The sequence below is a fragment of the Ochotona curzoniae genome, unplaced genomic scaffold (assembly GCF_017591425.1).
Source record: "Ochotona curzoniae isolate NIBS_2020 unplaced genomic scaffold, NIBS_Ocur_1.0 scaffold_4683, whole genome shotgun sequence".
NCBI classification, from domain to species: domain Eukaryota; kingdom Metazoa; phylum Chordata; class Mammalia; order Lagomorpha; family Ochotonidae; genus Ochotona; species Ochotona curzoniae.
In genome coordinates, this window is record NW_024467121.1 from 8,685,430 (window position 1) to 8,705,316 (window position 19,887).

A 19,887-nucleotide genomic window follows, 5' to 3' on the forward strand; every position below is an offset into this window, starting at 1 on the left:
CTGTGAGACAGAGGTGTAGGGAGAATCAAGAACCCTGAGCTGTCTTTGCAACGCCCTGTGGATCTGCTAATCGAAATAAGGCGGGGACTTCATAACTAACACTGAAGACATAACCGTCTGCTGAAGAGTTCCTAGAAACTTTATGAATAAATTAAAACTTAAAAAAAATCCTGTTTATTGAGAAGTAGAGAGAATGGGAGAGGAACACGACGTTGCCCCATCTGCTGGTCCGTTCCCTGAACGCTGGGTCTGGAGCCTGGTGCGGGGAACACAGTGCAGCTGGCCAGGCAGTGGTCGGTGGCCCAGATCCTCGGGCCTGCACCGTGTCTCGTGGGGTCGGCGCTGGCAGGAAGCTGGGCAGCAGTCTCAGCTGCCACTCTGATAGGAGGAGTGGTCATGTCACTTGTAAAGCAGTGTGTAAACGTCCATCGGCCTGGCTTCTCCGGTTGCTGAAAACATTTTGGGTTAGGCTTGGCATAAAAAAAGAAAACATTTTATTGACATGATTTATATTTGAGAGTTCTAAATAGTTATTAATAAAAGGGAAACAAAACTAGTTAAACTGTGGGTACTTGGCATTCATATAGTCATATAATTGGACTTACTTTCTATGGCTAAATAAGTGGAGTTTTGCTGTTTCAATTTTAACAGTAATCTGAACCAGTTGATATTTATAATTAGAGTTCAGATGCCTAGTCAGCCAAGTAGTAAGGAATTTTATTTATCATGTTATTAACCTTAAGATAGTGAGTAAAGCATTTGGTAACGAAGTACAGAGGCACTGTGATGGTCAGGCCTGGAAGGAAACCGGTAACCCTCAGGGGTTCCTTCAGCATCCGCCCTGGACTGGAAACATGGTCTCGCCTTTTTAGGGGCAGGCTTTCTAAGCAGGCATAAAGTCAGATTTAGGTACTCCCACTTGGTCTCCATGATGATTGTAAAGGTCAGCGTATTTTCCCATGCTGTTAATACATTTATTTAGTAGAACCAACCTCGTAATGTTGGGGTTTGGGCCAGTTTTCCTGTTTAAATCAAGAGAATATCTGCGTATTGAGTTCTTGGTGATCATAGCTGTGCCTGCCCTGTATCTGCCTTCACATCGCATTTGGGAGAAATACATTCTGTGTTCAGGGAGGCACGCGACACTTCTCCACATTTGCATGCGCTGACTTGATAATGGGACTGTACTTGGAGGAAGAGAAGTGATAGTAAAAATCAGCAGGTAATGTTCATACAGGTAAATCTGTAATTGGAGAGGGAAGATGTAATGTGTTAGTATATTAAAACATTGCTCATTAATATGGAAATTTATTGAGAGAGGAATGATTAAGTTGCATGAATGATTAGAAAATCCTAACGCAATGGGTGAATCATATTTATTTAGAGGCTTAAATAAGTCATTTGTGGCAGTTTGATTTTGTGATCGATGAAATTAAAATACTGAATTTTGAATACATAATCATTAAAACAATGTAAAATGTCCCATAACTTTTATATTGACTAATAAAATATTTTAGACATTGGATTGAATTAAATCACTGAAAGTAATTTAACTTTTTAAAATGTGTCCCCTAGAAAATTTGAAGTTAATATTTGGCTTTAGATTATATTACACTTAGAATGTGTTATTCTAGGAACTCTCGTTTAGAACACACAATTAGAATTGGTTTTCTCTGACGAAGTACCCAGAACCTGGGGGAAGTTAGAAAGTTGTTTTTTGTTTTAAACTTTTACTTGCTTGTTTTTTTTTCTTTTTAAAATATTTATTTTTTTTTATTGAGAAGTCAGATATACAGAGAGGAGGAGAGACAGAGAGGAAGATCTTCCATCCGATGATTCACTCCCCAAGTGGTTGCAACAACTGGAGCTGAACCAGTCCGAAGCCAGGAGCTCTTCTGGGTCTCCCATGTGGGTGCAGGGTCCCAAGTCTTTGGGCCGTCCTCAACTGTTTTCCCAGGCCACAAGCAGGGAGCTGGATGGGAAATGGAGCTGCCGGAATTATGGGATCCTGGACATGCAAGGTGAGGACTTTAGCTGCTAGGCTATCGTACTGGGCCTTTTACTTGCTTTTTGATTTTAAAAACATTAATGAAATGTGGTTTAAAAAATTATCCCCTTTGGGCCTGGTGTGGTAGGTTAGTGACTAAAGTCCTCCCATTGCATGCGCTTGGATCCCATGTGGGCACTGGTTCTAATCCCGGCAGGCCTGAAACAGCCGGAGTCTAATCAGTCCCAAGCTAGGAGCCTGGAGCCTCTTCCGGGTCTCCCTGTGGGTGCAGGGGTCCAGGGATTTGAGCCGTCCTCCACTGCTTTCCCAGGCCATAAGCAGGGAGCTGGATGGGAAATGGAACAACCAGGACTAGAACTGGTGCCCAGATGGGATGCTGACCCTGTGGGGGAAGGATTAGCACGTTTATATTGTTGTAGATTTATTCTTCCACTTCCACGGAATGAACAGGCCCCAATGCTGTGTACTGGAAAACACTGTGCTTTGCCATATGCCAAGTTATAAATGTTCATCATAGTAAGGAAAATTTTAATGAAAAGCAATAATTTCCTTGTTGTTTTTAAAATTTCAGTTTGCTGTATAATACAATTATTTTTCTTACTGTTGTTTAGCTTATTGCAGGAGTGACAAGGACTCAACCTTCTGGAAGTAATGCCCACAGAAAGCGGGAGTTGTTCAACTGCTCGCCAAGCAAAGCAGAAGCGCAAATCCCACAGCCTTTCAATACGAAGAACTAACAGCTCGGAACAGGAAAGGACAGGCCTGCCAAGAGAAATGTTAGAAGGACAAGTACGTTAATGCTATACCTTTTTTTTTTTTTGAAAGATTTATTTATTTTTATTGGAAAGGCAGATATATAGAGAGTTGGAGAGACAGGAAGATCTCCCATATGATGGTTCACTCCCCAAGTGGGTTCTTATGGTTCCTATGATCGTTCACTCCCCAAGTGAGTGCAGTGGCTGGTGCTGAGCCAGTCTGAAGGCAGGAGCCAGGAGCTTCTTCCAGGTATCCCACACGGGTGCAGGGTCCCAAGGCTTTGGGCCGTCCTCGACTGCTTTCCCAGGCCACAAACAGGGAGCTGGATGGGAAGTGGGGCTGCTGGGATTAGAACCGGCGCTCATATGGGATCCCGGGCGTTCAAGACGAGGACTTTAGCCGCTAGGCCACGCCGCTGGACCCTTAAAGACTATTTCTAAAAAAAAAAAAAAAAACGACTTTGTGAAGCCTAAACAGAAGTATGTTATTAAAATAAACTATAGGGGGGCAGGGGATATGTTGCCTGGAGATGTGAAGTTTGGGAGATGAGCCCTGGTGGTCCTGGAGTGCCAGGTCCAGGGGTGGCAACTCTGGGGATGGGGAAGGAGCAGGAGCTGTGGGAGGCGGCCCACACTGGGCACCTGCTGGCCGTGGAGAAGCTGCTGTCCAGGAAGCGGCTCCCCTTGGGCTTTGGGGGCAGCAGCAGCATCTCCTGGGGGGGACGGCAGCTGTGGCTGGAGTGGTGTCCTGTGCTGGTCCAGCCACGCGCTCTCCAGTGTGCTCAGCGTTTATCAAAAACAAAAACAAAATAAAATATAGATCTATCTAATATATACTAAATGTATATATGTAAATGTGTTTAACTTTGTAGCCCTACCTTCACAGTTAGAACTACTTTATTGGCCCTAATGCTGCCAATAAATTAGGCTTGAATTTGGCTTAGATTTAAGGCTTAAATTTGAAAAATTGGCTTAAGTAAATGTTGAGGTTTTTTTTTTTTTCTTTTTAATTAGTTGGATAACCTTATGCGTAGAGATTTCCAGGTTTTAACTGCAGTGGGTACCCGTGTACACTCTGAGTCCACCACAATTAGTGTCGTATAACATATCTCCATAGAGAATTCAGTAGCTATGATTTGAATGGATGAGTAAATAAACTAACACAGTTGTACAGGAAAACTCATGAAGGATTGCTTCCAAGATCCCCCTGGCATAACAAAATCTGTAGTGTATTCAAATCCCTTGGCACAGTACTGTCTGTAACTTGTCTCATCCTCCTGTGTACATCATTGATTTACCTTTACTTGAAAGGAAGGCACACACACAGAGGCAGACATCTTCCAGGTCTGCGTCAGGTCAAAGCCAAGAGCCGGAACTCAATCTAGATGTCCTGAGTGTCAGGGATACGTGTATTTGAGCCATCACCTGCTACTCCTCGGGTCATATCAGCAGGAAGCTGGAGTCAGAAGCAGAGCTAGGACTGCAGCCCAGGCCTGCGAGCACACATGCAGGTGTCTTAAGCACTGTGCCAAACGCCTGTGCTCTCCTGTGTACTTCAGAGTGTTCCTAGATTGCCAATGATATGTAACATGATGTAAACATCATACAAATAATTGTGCATGGGGTAATGGGAGAAAAACATCTGTACATGTGCAGTACAGATAGGATTTTTCTCCAGTAAATCATAAAATTAGCTTTGATATGTTAGTATATTAATTTGCCAGGGCTCTTAACAACAGAATAACCGTGAACACAGTGACTGCAATAGTGGAAACTTGTTTTCTTACCATTCTGGATGTCCAAAATGAGTTGTTTACAGGATTGGTTTTTTTCTTGACCGTTAAAGGTGTTTTTCTTTTCCCATATTGTTGTATGGTCTGTCCTCGGCATCCCTTGTCCCTGTCTCTTACAAGGACTCCAGTGATGTGGCATTAGTACCTACTGTTGTTACATTATTTTTTTTTAAAGATTTATTTTATTTTTATTGGAAAGGCAGATATACAGAGAGGAGAGACAGAGAGGAAGATCTTCCGTCCGATGATTCACTCCCCAAGTGAGCGCAACGGCCGATGCTATGCCAATCTGAAGCCAGGAGCCTCTTCTGGGTCTCCCACACGGGTGCAGGGTCCCAAAGCTTTGGGCCGTCCTTGACTGCTTTCCCGAGCCACAGGCAGGGAGCTGGAAGGGAAGAGGGGCTGCCTGGATTAGAACCGATGCCCATATGGGATCCCGGGGGTGCAAGGCGAGGACCTTAACCACTGCACCATCACTCCAGGCCCTGTTACATTGTTGTTTTTTACCTTAGTTGTTTCTGTGAAGACCATACCTCTCAATAGGGTTGGGTTCTGAGTTGATGAATGTTGGAGCTTCAACATTTGAAGTTTGAGGGACATAATTTAGCCAGCAGTTCAGAGAGTGGAACCAGAGTTGTGTGTTAAAACTTCTGTGATGATGGAAATAGCCCATATCAGCACTATGTGATATGAAATCTACAGCTTCATGTATCTGGTGAGCAATTGAATTGTAGCTGATTTAACTCAGAACTTGAACTTTTAGTTTTTAATTTTTGGTTACTTGATGTAGAAATTTATGTAGTCAGATGTGGCTACCATATTGGTTAGTTCAGGCAAACAGTTAATAATAGGTTCAAAAAATTTTTACACTTGGATTTTTAGCTTTGAAAATTGTATACGACCTCCTTTATTGCTATGGTCTAGAGTTACGTCACACATGAGGTAATTATGTTCCTGTCCTCTATTGTGATGTAGTACCGTGGGATTGATTGCATTTCAGAGTAAATGCAATCACAGTAAAGCTGGGCAGCTTTGTCCTCTGGACCCCTTTGATGCCCCTCAGCTTTGTGCCTTCTACATTCCCTTGGCAGTGTTCATTTGCTGATTAAGTCTAGTTATTTTGAGTGGAATTTACCAGCATGTTCTGTGAATGGCCAGTGAAAGGTGCAGAAAGAAGAGAGTGATAATGTTTGGTGTAAGTGGTTGGGCGTGGTAGCTTTAAGTGGAATGATCTGAAAATACAGGGTTATCAGTTGTCTTGATTTGAATTAAACAGTGCAGGGGAGTCCCGTTCTAGACAAAGTATGCATCTGCATCTCAGCACGCAGGCTCAGTGTTGAGCAGAGCCAGAGGAGCTGCTTGTGTGTGTGTGCCACAGTGTTTGAGCTGTGTGTCCAACGGTGTGGTGAGATGCAGTTTCTTTCAGGTTGTACTGCATCACTGAAGCCTTCCTGACCTCAGTTTGCTTTTTTTTTTCTTAAATTTTGGCACCTATGAGATTGAATGACACAAAAAAGGGACACTGCTAGAAAGGGTGAAAAATAGTTTTGTAAGGCTCTATTTGTCCTCACTTCACTGTACATTTAGTTTCTTGATTTTTTATTTTGTTTTTATTTGCCAGATTGTACCTTAACTGTGTTTCCATAGCATTTGTTGAGTTAGATTTAGTCCAGGTAAATAAGCGTTTGTTGCTGAGTAATTAGGATCTGAAACACAGGTTTAGGTCTGTAGGAGCTGACACACGGAAGAGGGGATTTGGCCTTGTTTGGATTTCAGAAGGCCTCCATGTAGAGGCAGCGCTTGTGAGGAAGGGTGTTCCGTGGAGAGGGAATGGAGTATGCAGAGATTACAGGGCCTGGATGAGCAAGAAAGGTTAATGAGTATACTTAGGTCAGCACAGGTTTATGGCTTGTACTTACAAGATGTGATAGTTTAATTTTAATTTTTGTTGTTTGAAGTTGTCCTTTTTGTTATCATTTTTTCACTGGTATTGTGAAGGGTTGTTGAATTATCTTTTCTGTCAGATTCATGTTTTATTCATTTTTAAATGTTTTCATCTGCCTGAAAGATCGATAGGTTCTGTGTGCAGGTTCAGTTCCCAGATGCCTGTAGCAGCGAGGGCTGTTGTGCAGGCCAGGAGCGTGAAACACCGCCTGGGTCTTCAGGTGGCCGTGGAGGTGGCCATGGAGGTGGCCGTGGCGCTGGAGCAGTGGCGGTCAACTTCAGCTGTATTAGCATTCCGACGCCTTAGAGAAAGCAGTGGCCTGCAACTCAAACTGACACTCTGATACAGGACTCGGGTGCCCCCAAGTGGTGGCTTAATCCACTGCACCTCAGTGCACCGCCCAGATGTGTAGTTTTAACTTGTGGTTTCACATACTTAACTTTATTTTGTTAAGTCTGCTATTATTATAGAACTCCATGCTAAAATGTTAACGTTTTCAGAAATTATTCTCAGAAGAAACTTAATAAATATGTTTGAAAATTGTTTATTTGGCCCAGTACAATGGCTCAACAGCCAAATCCTCAACTTGCATTGAGCTGGGATCCCATGTGGTCACTGGTTTGTGTCCTGGCTGCCTTGCTTCCCATCCAGCTCCCTTTTTGTGACCTGGGAAAGCAGTTGAGGATGGCCCAAAGCCTTGGGACCCTGCACTCCATGGTCCTGGAGACCTGGAGGAAGTTCCTGGCTCCTGGCTTCGGATCAGCTCAACTCTGGCCATTGCGGCCACTTTGGGAATGAACCAGTGGATGGAAGATCTTTCTCTTCTTTCCTTTGTAAATCTGACTTTCCAATAAAAATAAATCTTTAAAAAATATTTATTGATTTACTTAATGTATTTGAAAACAGAAGTGCACAGTCAGAGAACTTCTAGCTGCTGAGTCATTTCCCACATGTCCTCGGTAACTGCAGCCCGGCCACTTGGAAGCCACAACACTCAGGCCGAGTCTCTGATGTGGTTGTTAGGAACCCACGTGCGTGAGCCATCATGTGCTGCTTCCCAGGGTGCACGTTACAGGACACTGGTGCTTCTAGCAGTGGCTGTCCCTCAGCTGCACTGCTTTCCGATGTGGGCTTAGCAAGGTTGAGCTCCGTGGCTGTGCCAAAAGCCTACCTCTTGTTTCTTTTCCTTTTTTCCTCCATATATGGCATATAATCAAGTTTCAAAATGTTTGTGTTGTATATAACTTTAAAGTCACTTAGAAAATTTCACTGATGGAAATTAAATATTGGAACGTTATTTTAGAAATATCTGTTGACAATTTTTCTTTTTAAATGAAATGCCTCAGGTAAGGGGCATTATAAAATAGGTAGGCCATGTCCTTGAGGAGATTTCAAGTTGAATGTAGACTATGTCAAGTAGTTGCCTATATATTAAGTATTTATTTTTTTCTTGGAAAAACAGATTTACAGAGAGAAGGAGAGACATAGAGAAAGATCTTCTATCTACCAGTTCTCTCCTCAAGTAGCTATAAGTGGCTGGAGTTGAGCTGATCCAAAGTTGAGAGCAAGGAGCTTTTTCCTAGTTTCCCATGCAGGTGCAGGGTCTCAAGGCTTTGGGCTGTCCTCTACTGCTTTCCCGGACCACAAGCAGGGCGCTGGATGGGAAGTGGAGCAGCTGGGACACAAAGCGAGAATTTAGTCAATGGACTGTCACACCAGGCCTCTGAACATATTTTGTCAATGGACTGGTGTCTAGCATATAAATTCCTTGTTAAACCTTGCTTCCCCATTGAACTGAGCTGCTGCTGTTGCTGCTGCTGCCACCGCCTGTTGCCCTCCCTGACTTGGTAGGCAGGGGCTGGAGGTGTGTAGAACTTGTCCCCACTGGGAACTCTTTTTAATGTTTCCTCTAACTAGTAGACGTTTTGTTTTTTACAGATAGGTTTTCTTTTTGTTAAAGATTTACTTATTTTATGAGCTTAATATCAGATATAGATTCATCTTTCATCTGCTGGGCCCACCTTGAGATTTTTCTTTTTTCTCCTTTCACAAGGTCTCTTAGGTATTAAATAGCGTTACTGGGATTGTGCAGTTTATTCTCCTCGAAGTACAGTGGGAACATCGGAACTCTATGAAGGCAATCTTTTATCAGTATATAACATTTTAAACGTTATTTATGGGGATCAGCATTGTCTTGAAGTGGGTTAAACTGCCTCTGAGTTACCTAAACCCCTTATGAGATGTTCCTTTGAGAGCTGGCTGCTATGCTTTCAGTCTAGCTCTTTGCCAATGTGCCTGGGAAAGCAGTGGAAATTCCCCAAGTATTTGGGCATCTGCCACTCCTATGGGAGACTGACCTGATGGAGTTTTGGACTCGTGGAATTTGCTAGGGTTGTTGTGGCCACTTGGGGAATAAAATAGAGGATAGAACATTTTTCTTTGTGTCTTTCTTTCATTCTGCTTTTCAAATATGTGCATACATAAATATATAAATCTTTAAAATGATTTTAAAGGTTGTTATATTTCATTTTTGGGAACTGTATTCCTTCTCTACCAATTTGGAAGTCTTTGAGCATAATAGACATATATCCTGTTATGCAAAAAGATATTTAATGTTGTTTTAAAGGAAGTGTTTGTTCTTAAATCCCATATTATCCTTAGTAGCCGCTTGTGCAGCATGCTTATATTTTTCTCTGTAGAAACTGGAATTTTGAATTCTTCAAGCATTTTATGTATAAGGTATAAAATATGTAATGATGCAAAGTAAGAGGTTAGGACAAAAAATACTTTATTTGGGAAATATTTGATATTTCATATTAGTTTCTTATTCATTGATTCGTTCATTCCTTCTAAACAAAATCTTCGTCTTCTACAGGATTCAAAGCTGCCTTCCTCAGTTCGCAGTACACTTCTGGAACTCTTTGGTCAAATAGAAAGAGAATTTGAGAACCTTTATATTGAGAACTTAGAGTGTGAGTATTTCCTATCGTAATCTTGTTTTATAATTTTTCACTCACTATCAAAAATTTGACAGTAAAGTTTGTGGGTAAGCATAAATTTCCATTTCAGCTTTCTGATTTGCAGTAACACATTTTTTAGTTTAAAATGACATGTATTATCTTAAAGTTCTAAAGATCTGGTCTGATTTTCCTGGAGGAAAGAAAGTCAAGGTATTGGCAGAGCCGTGCTCCCTCTGGTGACTAAGGACGGCCATTTCCTAAAGCCTGTTGGTTGTGATTTTAGGATGCAGGGTCGCCTTTCCCTTGGTAATGAAGATGATGTAATCCTATGTCATTTAAACTTACTGATGGAAAATTTAATATTTAATAACTGGTGTTTCTTTTTTTAAAAGTCTACTATGAAAATTTATGATGGGAGAAGTGATTTCAATTTTTTATAAAATAAAACTTAGGTACCATGCACTGTGTACCTTTTAAGTATCAGAGTTTTTACAACTGGAATACTTACTGTTCAGCTTTCAGTGACCAGCGGTTTTCAGTTTTATGGTTGCAGCTTGGCCAAGAAATGACGGGAATATGGTTGTGAACGCAGTGAGTTGGCATTATCATCCAGTACTTAGGGGTTTTGTGGATCCTTTCTGTCCATAAGATGAAATCCAGGTTGCTCATATTGGACGTTGTTTAGGACCTTTCGCTGTCAGCATTTTCCTCATCGTAACTTGTTCTGTTCTTGCACTAAGACCTTCCACCAGCCCAGTTTTCTTTTCCCAGTCGTGGGAGACTTCCTGGTGTCGTTGGTGTGTCAGGGTGTTACATCAGGAGCTCTGTGCTTTTAGAGCAGCTGTGTCCTGGCTGAGTGCCTGTGTTCCTCATCTCCACAGGCTAGGTCACAGAGTGGATGCTGCAGGCCCCCTCTGCAGGGCCTGACATGCAACAGAGCGCACATTTCCCATCTCATTGTTTTTGTTCATTCTGTTCTTTATAGCTTCTGTACTTTTTTATATTTCTTGTCCTTTCCTGTAATCCTGTAATTTCTGTTTTTCAGAACTTTCTTACATTTTTAATTCTTGTTATATGTAACCCTTTCCTGGTAACTGTGTGGTACCATATGTCGGTAGTTATGTATCATTGCTCCTCAAGTACAGGGTCCTCAGTGAGACTGTAAGTACAAGGGACTGTCAAAGTTCATGAAAAATGTGTATTATGAAAAAATATACATGGACTTGGAAAAATTTGTAAAAGTTTTATTAATTATTATTTGAAAGGCAGAGGAGTTATAGGGAAGGAGAGACAGAGAGAGCGAGTGAGCTTCCATCAGCTGGTTTTCTTCTCCAATGGCTTTTTTTTTTTTTATTGGAAAGACAGATATACAGAGAGGAAGATCTTCCATCCGATGATTCACTCCCCAAGTGGCAGCAACAGCTGGAGCTGAGGCGATTCAAAGCCAGGAGCCAGGAGCCTACTCTGAGTCTCCCATGCAGACGCAGGGTCTCAAGTCCTTCAGCCGTCCTTGACTGCTGTCCAGGCCACAAGCAGGGAGCTGAATGGCAAGCGGGGCTGCTGGGATTAGAACCAGCATCCATATGGGATCCCAGTGTGGGCAATGCGAGGATTTTAGCCTCTAGGCTACTGTGCTGGGCCCCCACAATAGCTGAATTTAAGCCAGGACTGTCTTCCAGGTCTCCCTTGTGGGCACAGGGCCCAAGGATTTAGGGCATCTTCTGCTGCTTTCCCAGATGGCTCTGCAGTGAGTTGGATTGGAAGTGGAGCAGCTGGGACAGAAACTGGTGCCACCAGTAGAGGCTTAGGCTGCTATACCATGGCACCAGTTCCAGAAAATACTTTATTATAAAAAATAGCATTTGCTAAAATAAGACTGGGGTGAATGTTTGGTCTAGGAGTTAAGTCGACTGCATTTTACATCGAGTGCCTATGTATGTCTCCCTGTTGTGGCTCCTGATTCCAGCTTAGCCTGCCACATGATGATTCCAGCGCCTCAAAATTTCTTATACCAAAATAAAGTTAGCTTTTTTAGTGTTTCATTTCATTTTATTTGAAAGGCAAACAAATAGATTCCATCTACTGTTGGACTGTGCAAATACCCAAACAGTAGGCTCCGGACAGGGGCTCAGAACTCAATCAGGGTTGTCCCAATGGCGGTTCCTCTCTGTTGCTTCCTGATGTACATAAGGAGGAAGCTGGACCAAGATTGGAGGAGATGCAGCCGAAAACCCAGATATTCCTAAGCAGTGTCTTAACCACCTTGTCACACTTTCATTTCCATTTTTTCATGACCTTTTTGGAGTACCTGCTTGCTTCTTTGAATTTTAGACAGTGTCAGTAAAGATTCCAAGTGCACAGATCCAGGCACAGAGGAAATTTGCACAGCTACTGAAATGCCGGTGCCTGTGGGAGCTCACAGTAGCAGGAGCTTCACTGTACTCAGGAAGATTATGTGTGTCTTTTTTGTAATGAAATCCTGAATGCCTTGAGGTTTTTGAAATCTTTATATAAATTGAGATATTGACTGTTAGAATATTTTTCGTGGGTTTAGACAACATTGGAATGTAACCTTTTTATTTGTGCAATTTGGAAGTGGTAAGTACATTTAGCATAAAAATGCTTTTTCTAAAAACATATTTTTTAGTGCGAAGAGAAATTGATACTCTGAATGAACGCTTAGCAGCTGAAGGACAAGCCATCGATGGAGCAGAACTTAGTAAGGGCCAACTCAAAACGAAAGGTAAAGTTCACAGAAAGTATTGCTTCCATATTATCAAGGCCATTTGGAATTTAATCAGGGACACTGATTTGCTCTTTGCTCTAAGCAGAACCTGAAGGACATAATTTAGGGGTGGGTCTGGAAAAACGGAGTGAGGGAGCAGGTGCATTCATTCTCAGGTCTGCCACTGTTGCCAGGTTAGCACAGTTGAAGGAAGCCTTTTGGGTTTCACTTTCTCCCCAAGATGCAAGGCCCACTTTGTGATGCCCAGGTTCTTTGTAGGAATGTGTTTGATTGTTGATTCTTTGTCTCTGCAGCCAGTCACAGTACCAGTCAGCTTTCTCAGAAACTAAAGACTACTTACAAGGCTTCTACCAGCAAGGTATGCAGGGCACTGACACTTGAGCCAGTCATGTGGTGTTTAAGGTGTGCTGATGTGTACTTTAACCTGCATATTTTTCAATTAGAAATGTATACTAGAAAAAGAAATGTCTGGTGTCTAGGTAAATTCAATTAAAAAATCATGTCAAGTGGCTGTATTATATAGATACTCAGACAGTAGCTTGTTCTAGTAGTTCTTTTTATCAATACATTTATGCACTAGTCGAGATACTGTCTTTAGAAATATATATATTTTCTCTTGTTAATTGGCTTGTTACAAAAGCTGCAAAATTGGAGAAAGCGTATAAATAGATGTCAAGCAATGCAATTATGGTTTTCTAAGTTAAAGTTATATTTTAATTCCATTTAGTTCATTATCTTCTATTTCCAAGTGTTAGGAAGAGGCTAATAGAGACAGTTGTGTTTTGCTGTTTCTTGAAAGTATCTTGTTTTGTTCTTCTTAAAGAGTCAAGGATTTATATCTGAGAATCTGTTTATAATAGAGTACTATTACAAATGATAAATTTTGAGATCGTTTTGTATGCATCGCTATTTTGGAGTATTTCAAAGATATGAAAGACAGATTATGTACCTAACTTTAATGAATGTATGTTCCTTTGCTAAACGTGAAGGGAATAGTTAAAATTTGCATTGAGTATGCTGTATCATTTTTTTATATTTCCCATTTTTTTTTAGAGTTTAAGATTATTTATCATGTCATCTAAAATGAGATTAGCTGCAGTTAATACAGCAAATTCAGTCTTTTTGCTATTTCTTCTCATTTGAAAATCCTTGGCAATTCTTTTTATTAAAAAATGTAAATGTTGCTGGCATTTCCTGTTGTTGACTTTTTTCAAATAAGCTAGATTACGTTTGATCTGTTTGATTATATCATGATGTAGCTTGTATTTACTAGACATTTTTAATTAGATTTAAACTTTTTCTTTTTAACGAAATGTGAAATTATGGTCTTCACACATAATTTCTTGTTAAAAGATCCTGAATTATGTTGTCTATTACGCTCACAATTATATGTGTACAGAATGTGGTCTTAGAATTTCAAAACTTTCTGGTTATTTCTGAAGTAGGGGAAGAAATGATTATATAAAGTTATCCTTTACCATGAACAATAAAAAATAAGATTTTGGAGTAAGGTAAGGAAACCTATAATATACTTTGCTTTGATTATTTAGAATTACTTAAAGCCTCAACTATTTTAGATACTAGAAATTCATTTCAATTTGCTAAGAAGCATGTTATTAGTGACTTTTGGAGCATTTTGCACAGTGTATATGCATCTTAATAATATTGAAAAAACAGGACATCATCTGAAAATTGAAGAAATAATAGGGTAAAAATATATTCTGACTTGCACTGCAGCATAGGTTCTTGTAAATACAGGTAGGCATGAATGCAACAGGAAAGTGCATCAGTCCAAGTTCATTGCTTTCCCTGCTTCTGACTCAGAGCCCTGAGAGGCAACTAGCATGTTTGTTGGGACAGTGGAAGCACAAAAATGTGTTAAGGTTTTTCCACAAAGGATTTTCCTTCTGTTTGAGTGCTCTCTGATTTATTTCTAATGTGTTCTTGGGAGGGCAGTAAGATAGTCTAACTTATACACTACTTTAAAGAAACTTTCTGACGTTTTTGTAGTTATTTTTGAAAGATAGTGTTTTATTGTTTTTAAAAAAACCCAAACAAACCCCATTTCTGAGTTCTCTCATGTGTTTTAGGTTTTTTATCTCAGTTGCCGAAATGATTTGGGATGATATGTGTCATCATTTTGCTGCTTTCCTGTCATGACCATTTTGTATAAGTAGTTCAGGTCTGTTTTGTTGGGCATTTTAGAACTGACTAAGAGAACAAAGAGTTGAAGTTAACAGATGATCAGAGTGTAAAGGGTATTTTTTAAGCAGCACATGAAATGATATGGTACAGTAATCTGGTTGCTTTCTGTTTCCAAAATAACACCAGCAAAACAGCTAAAGTTCAAGGTAGTAACCCCTCTGCTTTCACGGTACGAATGGGGTGCGTGAAGAATGGGGCTCCATTGATTTGTTTCAGTGTTAGAAATGCTGGGCGAAATGGATAAGTGAATTTATTATAGCATCTTATATGAAAAGTTTCCTGTGCATTTTAGCTTTACTCCCTCTTAAAATATTGTAATACTGTTTACCCTCTAAATGTACTTAGAGTAAGTAGAAACGCTTTTTCATATTGTATAGGGAAAATTTTCCTGGATTGAACAGCTTTCAGAAAGACGATAATAATGTGTTTCAGATTGAACAAATTCTTTTATAGTACTTGTTAAATTTAAACCAAAGCAAGTGAAATGAATTTATTTTTATTACAAGTAAAAATGTCAGTCTTTTGATGAAGCATTTTGTTTTAGTTCCACTGTATTCAGAATAAATTTTATGTACATGTCTGAATTGATGTAATAGTAGGTTCTGAATTATGTTTTAATGTTGATGTAAAAGTGGGTTTAGACACCTTTTCCAGTGCTTTGCTGAAGCATTGTTTAAAGTAAGCTGTATAATGCTGCAAACATTTTTGTTTGTTTCATTATCCTGAATAATCTACATTATACTGATCTACTTAAAAGCGAAAAAGCCTCTTTTATCTGAGACCAATTTAAAAGCCAAACTAAAAGAATATGATTATGTTTAATTAGTCTCTTTCTCTCTCGCTGATTTTTTGCTTGTAAGAGAACTGCTTGTTGTGTATAATGCTCTATGAGACAACAGTGTACTGTGCGTGTATGTTGTTTGTACTGTTTCCATGTCTGTGTGATTAGACTGTGAGCTTTTGCTGGCAAGGAGCTCATGTGTTGCCCTGCTCTGTTTCCTCCGTCTAGCATAGCGCCTGACTCAGAGCCAAGTGCTAATAAACACTCTTAACAAACCTACTCATCTGTCAGAAGTGTCGTCTTTTGGTTCCTCCCCATCATGGGCTATATGTGATTGGTGTCAGTGACCCAAAATGAAACAATCAAAAAGTCCCCCAGTGATCACAGCAATGCATAATAATGGTTTGGGCTGTTCTTGACTTCCATGTCTAGCTTACTAGCTAGCTAATAGTTCATTCAACAAAGTTGGAACTTTTGCTTGATGATTTGGATTTGTGGAAGAGTGACTTTAAACATGTAAATGCTCTCCTCATAAGACATTATGTCCTCACTGCTGTTGAACTTCTTTAGGAAGAGTCTTCCAAAGCCTCTGTAAGGACTTATTCTGTCATATGTTGAGCTGAATGAACCTAGTATTGCTGTACAAGGTTTTTCTGTTCTGCTCATACTAGTATTCCTTTATTGTTTAAAATATTCTATTCAGTGGATTAATGCATTTTCAAGATAGCCCTCCTCTGTCTTACCTTTTTTAACTTGAAAAAATTTATTTCAGTAAATGCTTACAGTGCTCCTTCCCTTCTGAATTTCAGATTGTCTCTAGCTTTAAGACGACCACATCAAGGGCCGTCTGCCAGCTTGTGAAGGAGTACATTGGCCACAGGGATGGCATCTGGGATGTCAGTGTTGCAAGGACACAGCCAGTGGTGCTGGGGACCGCATCTGCTGGTGAGTCAGACACTGAGCCAGCTGGCTCAGTGAACCATGTGGTTTGGTTACTGGCTGAAGTGACTGACATTCAGCTGTCTGTAATGGAGTGATACATGGAAGCAAAAATACGATGGAGGAATCGTTAGAACCAAAGTGTTGGGCTTTGTTATGGGAACATTTGAAGATGTACTGAAGCATACTGTCTTCCAATTCTGTAGCCCAGTAGATAGGATACTACACCAAACAGTGGGCTTGAAGGTCTGCAGAAGGAAGTGCTTGGATTTAACTTAATTTGGTTAAGGAGTTCATATTTAGGTAGTAGAGGCAGCAGAGGGAGGATATCTTTTAAGCCTTGGATAGTTTGTGGTTAGCTCAGTTCTTATTATTCATATCCAAATATGTTTTTAAAAATTATATTTGATGTTTTTCTGATAGTAGTGAAGTACATAAGTTTTAGGGAAGGTTAAAAATATCCTTTTTGAAATTTCTGAAATTTCATTTGGATACTGCTGTTTATTCTGATTTTCTGTCAGATCTACTTAAATTTTAATTTTGCCGTAAGAGGAAAAATATGAAAGGAATACTTAGCACCTGATAATTAATAACTGGATTTGGGTGCTATTTGAATTTGTATATGGTACTCTGGGAGTTTTAATACTTTCAGTAAAATGTATAGTGACTTCTATGTGTAAATCCCAAGCATAAATGCAGCCCAGTGTCATAGTGTACTAGGAAGGTGAGACCTTGATTGTTCATTCATTCGCCAAATCAGTGGTCTTCGATGAACCGCACTCTGTCCAGTACTGGAAATGTGTCCTTGGATCAACTGTATTTTACAGAGAAGTAGAATCAGAGCTGCAAGTAATATTAGGGTAATACAACATCATTCTCAGAATATCTTGTTCATTTGTTAAAAAGCCTAAAATTGCGGATGGCTAAGTCATAACTTAATGATTTTGACCTTACAGATCACACGGCATTGCTGTGGAGTATAGAGACAGGGAAGTGCCTTGTCAAATATTCAGGCCATGTGGGTTCAGGTAAGCATTTACTTTAATTAGCTATGGTCAGAGCTTATTTCCTACCTTGATTTATTTTTAAAATCTTGCATGATAAATCCAGCTTTAGAAAGTTCTGTTATTTTCGTTGTCAGGGGACTTGTGGTATATTTGGAGATGATGATAAACTGTATATTTTGCTTGTGTGGGTTTAATAAAGGGAAAAAGCCACACTCGTTAAACAGTGTTGAAATAAGATTATTTAATGTGTATAAACCAAATATAGGAATTTTTTGTATTTATCTCAAAATATTTTGGAGATTTCTCAGTACTCTGGAGTTTGCTTCTGTGCTTGTAGTCAGTGCTTTGAGATACTGTAGCTCTTTTATGCCTTTTCAGTTAAGCCCATCTGGATACTAGTGTCCTGATTAAATTCTGTCATTTGCTTTTCTCCCACATGCCCTGTGTGGTTCCTTTCACTTGACATTCTTCAGTTCCATATCTGTTAGAAGTTACTTGTTCACCCTTTCCTGCCAGCTGCCAGTGTCATGATCGGCATTGCATTTGCCTTGTACGGAGTTGTCTAGTTAGGTCAGTTCTCATTCGACTGAGCACCTGCCTGCACAGCTTGGTGGTCCTGCTGAAGTCTAGGACTCTTGGTGAGCTGTGTTCACCTGTCTTGTCCCTTTCCAGGACTCTGTCTCTTACAGCTGTTCCTGTTGTCACCTGTGACTTAAGATTTTTTCTTGCCATAGATTTTTTTCCCCTGTTAGTGTATAATCAAGCTCATACCTTTCTCATTAAATTTCTTCTCTCAATAATAGCCTTGTATGTCTTCCTCTCTAATTTGTATTCCACAGACTGCGTGGGATGCTGTTGTGTTACATTGTAGTTTTTCAACATTATGTGTGGAATATACAAATAGGTTCTTAAAGTTCATGGAATTTCACTAAGAGTGTGATATTATCCGATTTTTAAAAAATTTTCTCACCTCAGATTTACTCAAAAATATTAAAAAAAAGGGGACCAGTGTTGCCACAGTAGGTTGAATCACTGCTGTGACTTCAGCAGCCCGTAGTGTTGGCCACTGCTGTAATTCAACTTGCTGCTAAAGTGTCTGGAAAAGTAGTGGGAGCTGGCTCAGGTTCTTGAACCCTGGCAGACCTGGTTGGAGGTCCTGGTTCCTTGCTTCAGACTGTCCCACGCCTTTCCTTTGTAGCCATTTGGGAGTAAATTGACAGATGGAATATCTTTCTATTTCTGTCTCACTGTTGCTCTTTCTTTCAAGTAATTAAATAATCTTTAATGAAATAAATACTGCTAAGAAATAATAAATAACCTTAAGTAAGTAGAAATATTAAAAAATATTTAGATATATGTAACCTAATATATTTAGAATTGTTAATATGTTGTACAGAAAAAGGTCATTGGCAGTTTCCTGCATCCTCCCTCTTCACTCCTATGTTTACACCCAGAGACAACTATCTTAAGAACTGTTTTTTTCTTGGCCATTTTTCTTTTTTAAAAATCTTTTATTTATTATTATCATCATCATCATCATCATTTTATGGTACAGTTCCAAAGGCCCCTGGGATTTCCCTTATCCCTTCCCCAACTACCCCCCCAACCAAGTTCCCCTATATCATTACTACAGTACAGTTCTTCATATACAGTCAAATGTCCATTATTGTGGACATGGACAATGGCAGAGAGTCCAGTATCCTGTTGTCATTTACTAAACAGTTACATTGGAGTCCAGCTTTAGTCTGAAAGTAAAGATACATACTGCATTTGCATATGTTAGTCTCCATTTCACAGTTACTGTACATCCCCTTATATGAAAAGCCACGATACAAAATCAACAATAGGAAGAAAAATAGAAATTTACAACACCATGAAATTAAATAACATGCTGGTAGATATGATATTTTCCAATACAGTTGCTATACATCCCCTTAAAAGCCACAAAACAAAATCAATAACAGGAAGAAAAATTAATAACACCATGAAATTAAATAACATGCTACTAAATGACTAATGTGTCACTGAAGAAATGAAAAAGAAAATCAAGAACCTTCTTGAAGAAAATGATGCTACTCTATGATCTATGAGTCATTGAAGAATTTAATGGGAAAAAGGTGTTTTGAAGAGGTGAAACAAAAAAAAAAATCAAAATCCATGAAATATAGTGTCTGCTGATTTTTGTTGGTGAAATGTGTCTCCTGTAGGCAACAAATAGAAAGGTTTTGTTTTTTAATCCAGTCTACTAATCAATGACGTTTGATTGATGGGTTTAAGCCATTTACATTCAGGGTTAATTTGGATGGTAATTTAGTTCTGTCATTTTAGCAATGTGCTGTTCATTGATTTAGTCTTCTGTTGTCATTTTACTGAGATGCTCTTCACATTTGCCTTTGGTTTTGTTTGATGCTATTCCTCTTTTCTGTCAAGAGAGCATCCTTTGTAGAGCAGGTCTGGAAGAGGCAAATTCTTTTAGCTTTTCTTTACTGTGGAAGAATTTTATTTCATTTTCAAAGACAAAAGAAAGCTTTGCTGGATATTTTATCCTAGGTCGACAGTTTTTTTGCTTTTAGAATCTGGAATATGTCACTCCATTCTCTTCTTGCCTGTAGAGTTTCCTGTGAGAGATCTCCTGTGAATCGAATTGGCATTCCTTTATATGTCACTTGATATTTTTTTTTCATGTGCATATTTAAGGATCTTTTCCTTATGTTTGATTGAAGAGAGTTTGATGATCATGTGTCTTGG

At 39.6% G+C, this 19,887-nt stretch overlaps 1 protein-coding gene across 6 annotated transcripts in view; it reads left to right on the forward strand.

Moving 5' to 3' along the window:
- The window catches only part of WDR37 (WD repeat domain 37), a 65,305-nt gene that overhangs the window by 6,710 nt on the left and 38,708 nt on the right, over nucleotides 1-19,887 (forward strand). For 4 of the 6 annotated variants that reach the window (XM_040968309.1, XM_040968307.1, XM_040968304.1 and 1 more), the window contains exons 2-7: nucleotides 2,620-2,797; nucleotides 9,377-9,473; nucleotides 12,109-12,204; nucleotides 12,501-12,565; nucleotides 16,003-16,138; nucleotides 17,089-17,160. In XM_040968309.1, the coding sequence (XP_040824243.1) occupies nucleotides 2,660-2,797; nucleotides 9,377-9,473; nucleotides 12,109-12,204; nucleotides 12,501-12,565; nucleotides 16,003-16,138; nucleotides 17,089-17,160 (604 nt within the window). In that variant the 5' untranslated portion in view covers nucleotides 2,620-2,659. Of the gene's footprint in view, nucleotides 1-523; nucleotides 1,223-2,619; nucleotides 2,798-9,376; nucleotides 9,474-12,108; nucleotides 12,205-12,500; nucleotides 12,566-16,002; nucleotides 16,139-17,088; nucleotides 17,161-19,887 lie in introns of those variants that run through there. The other 2 variants (XM_040968305.1, XM_040968306.1) reach the window with 2 other exon arrangements.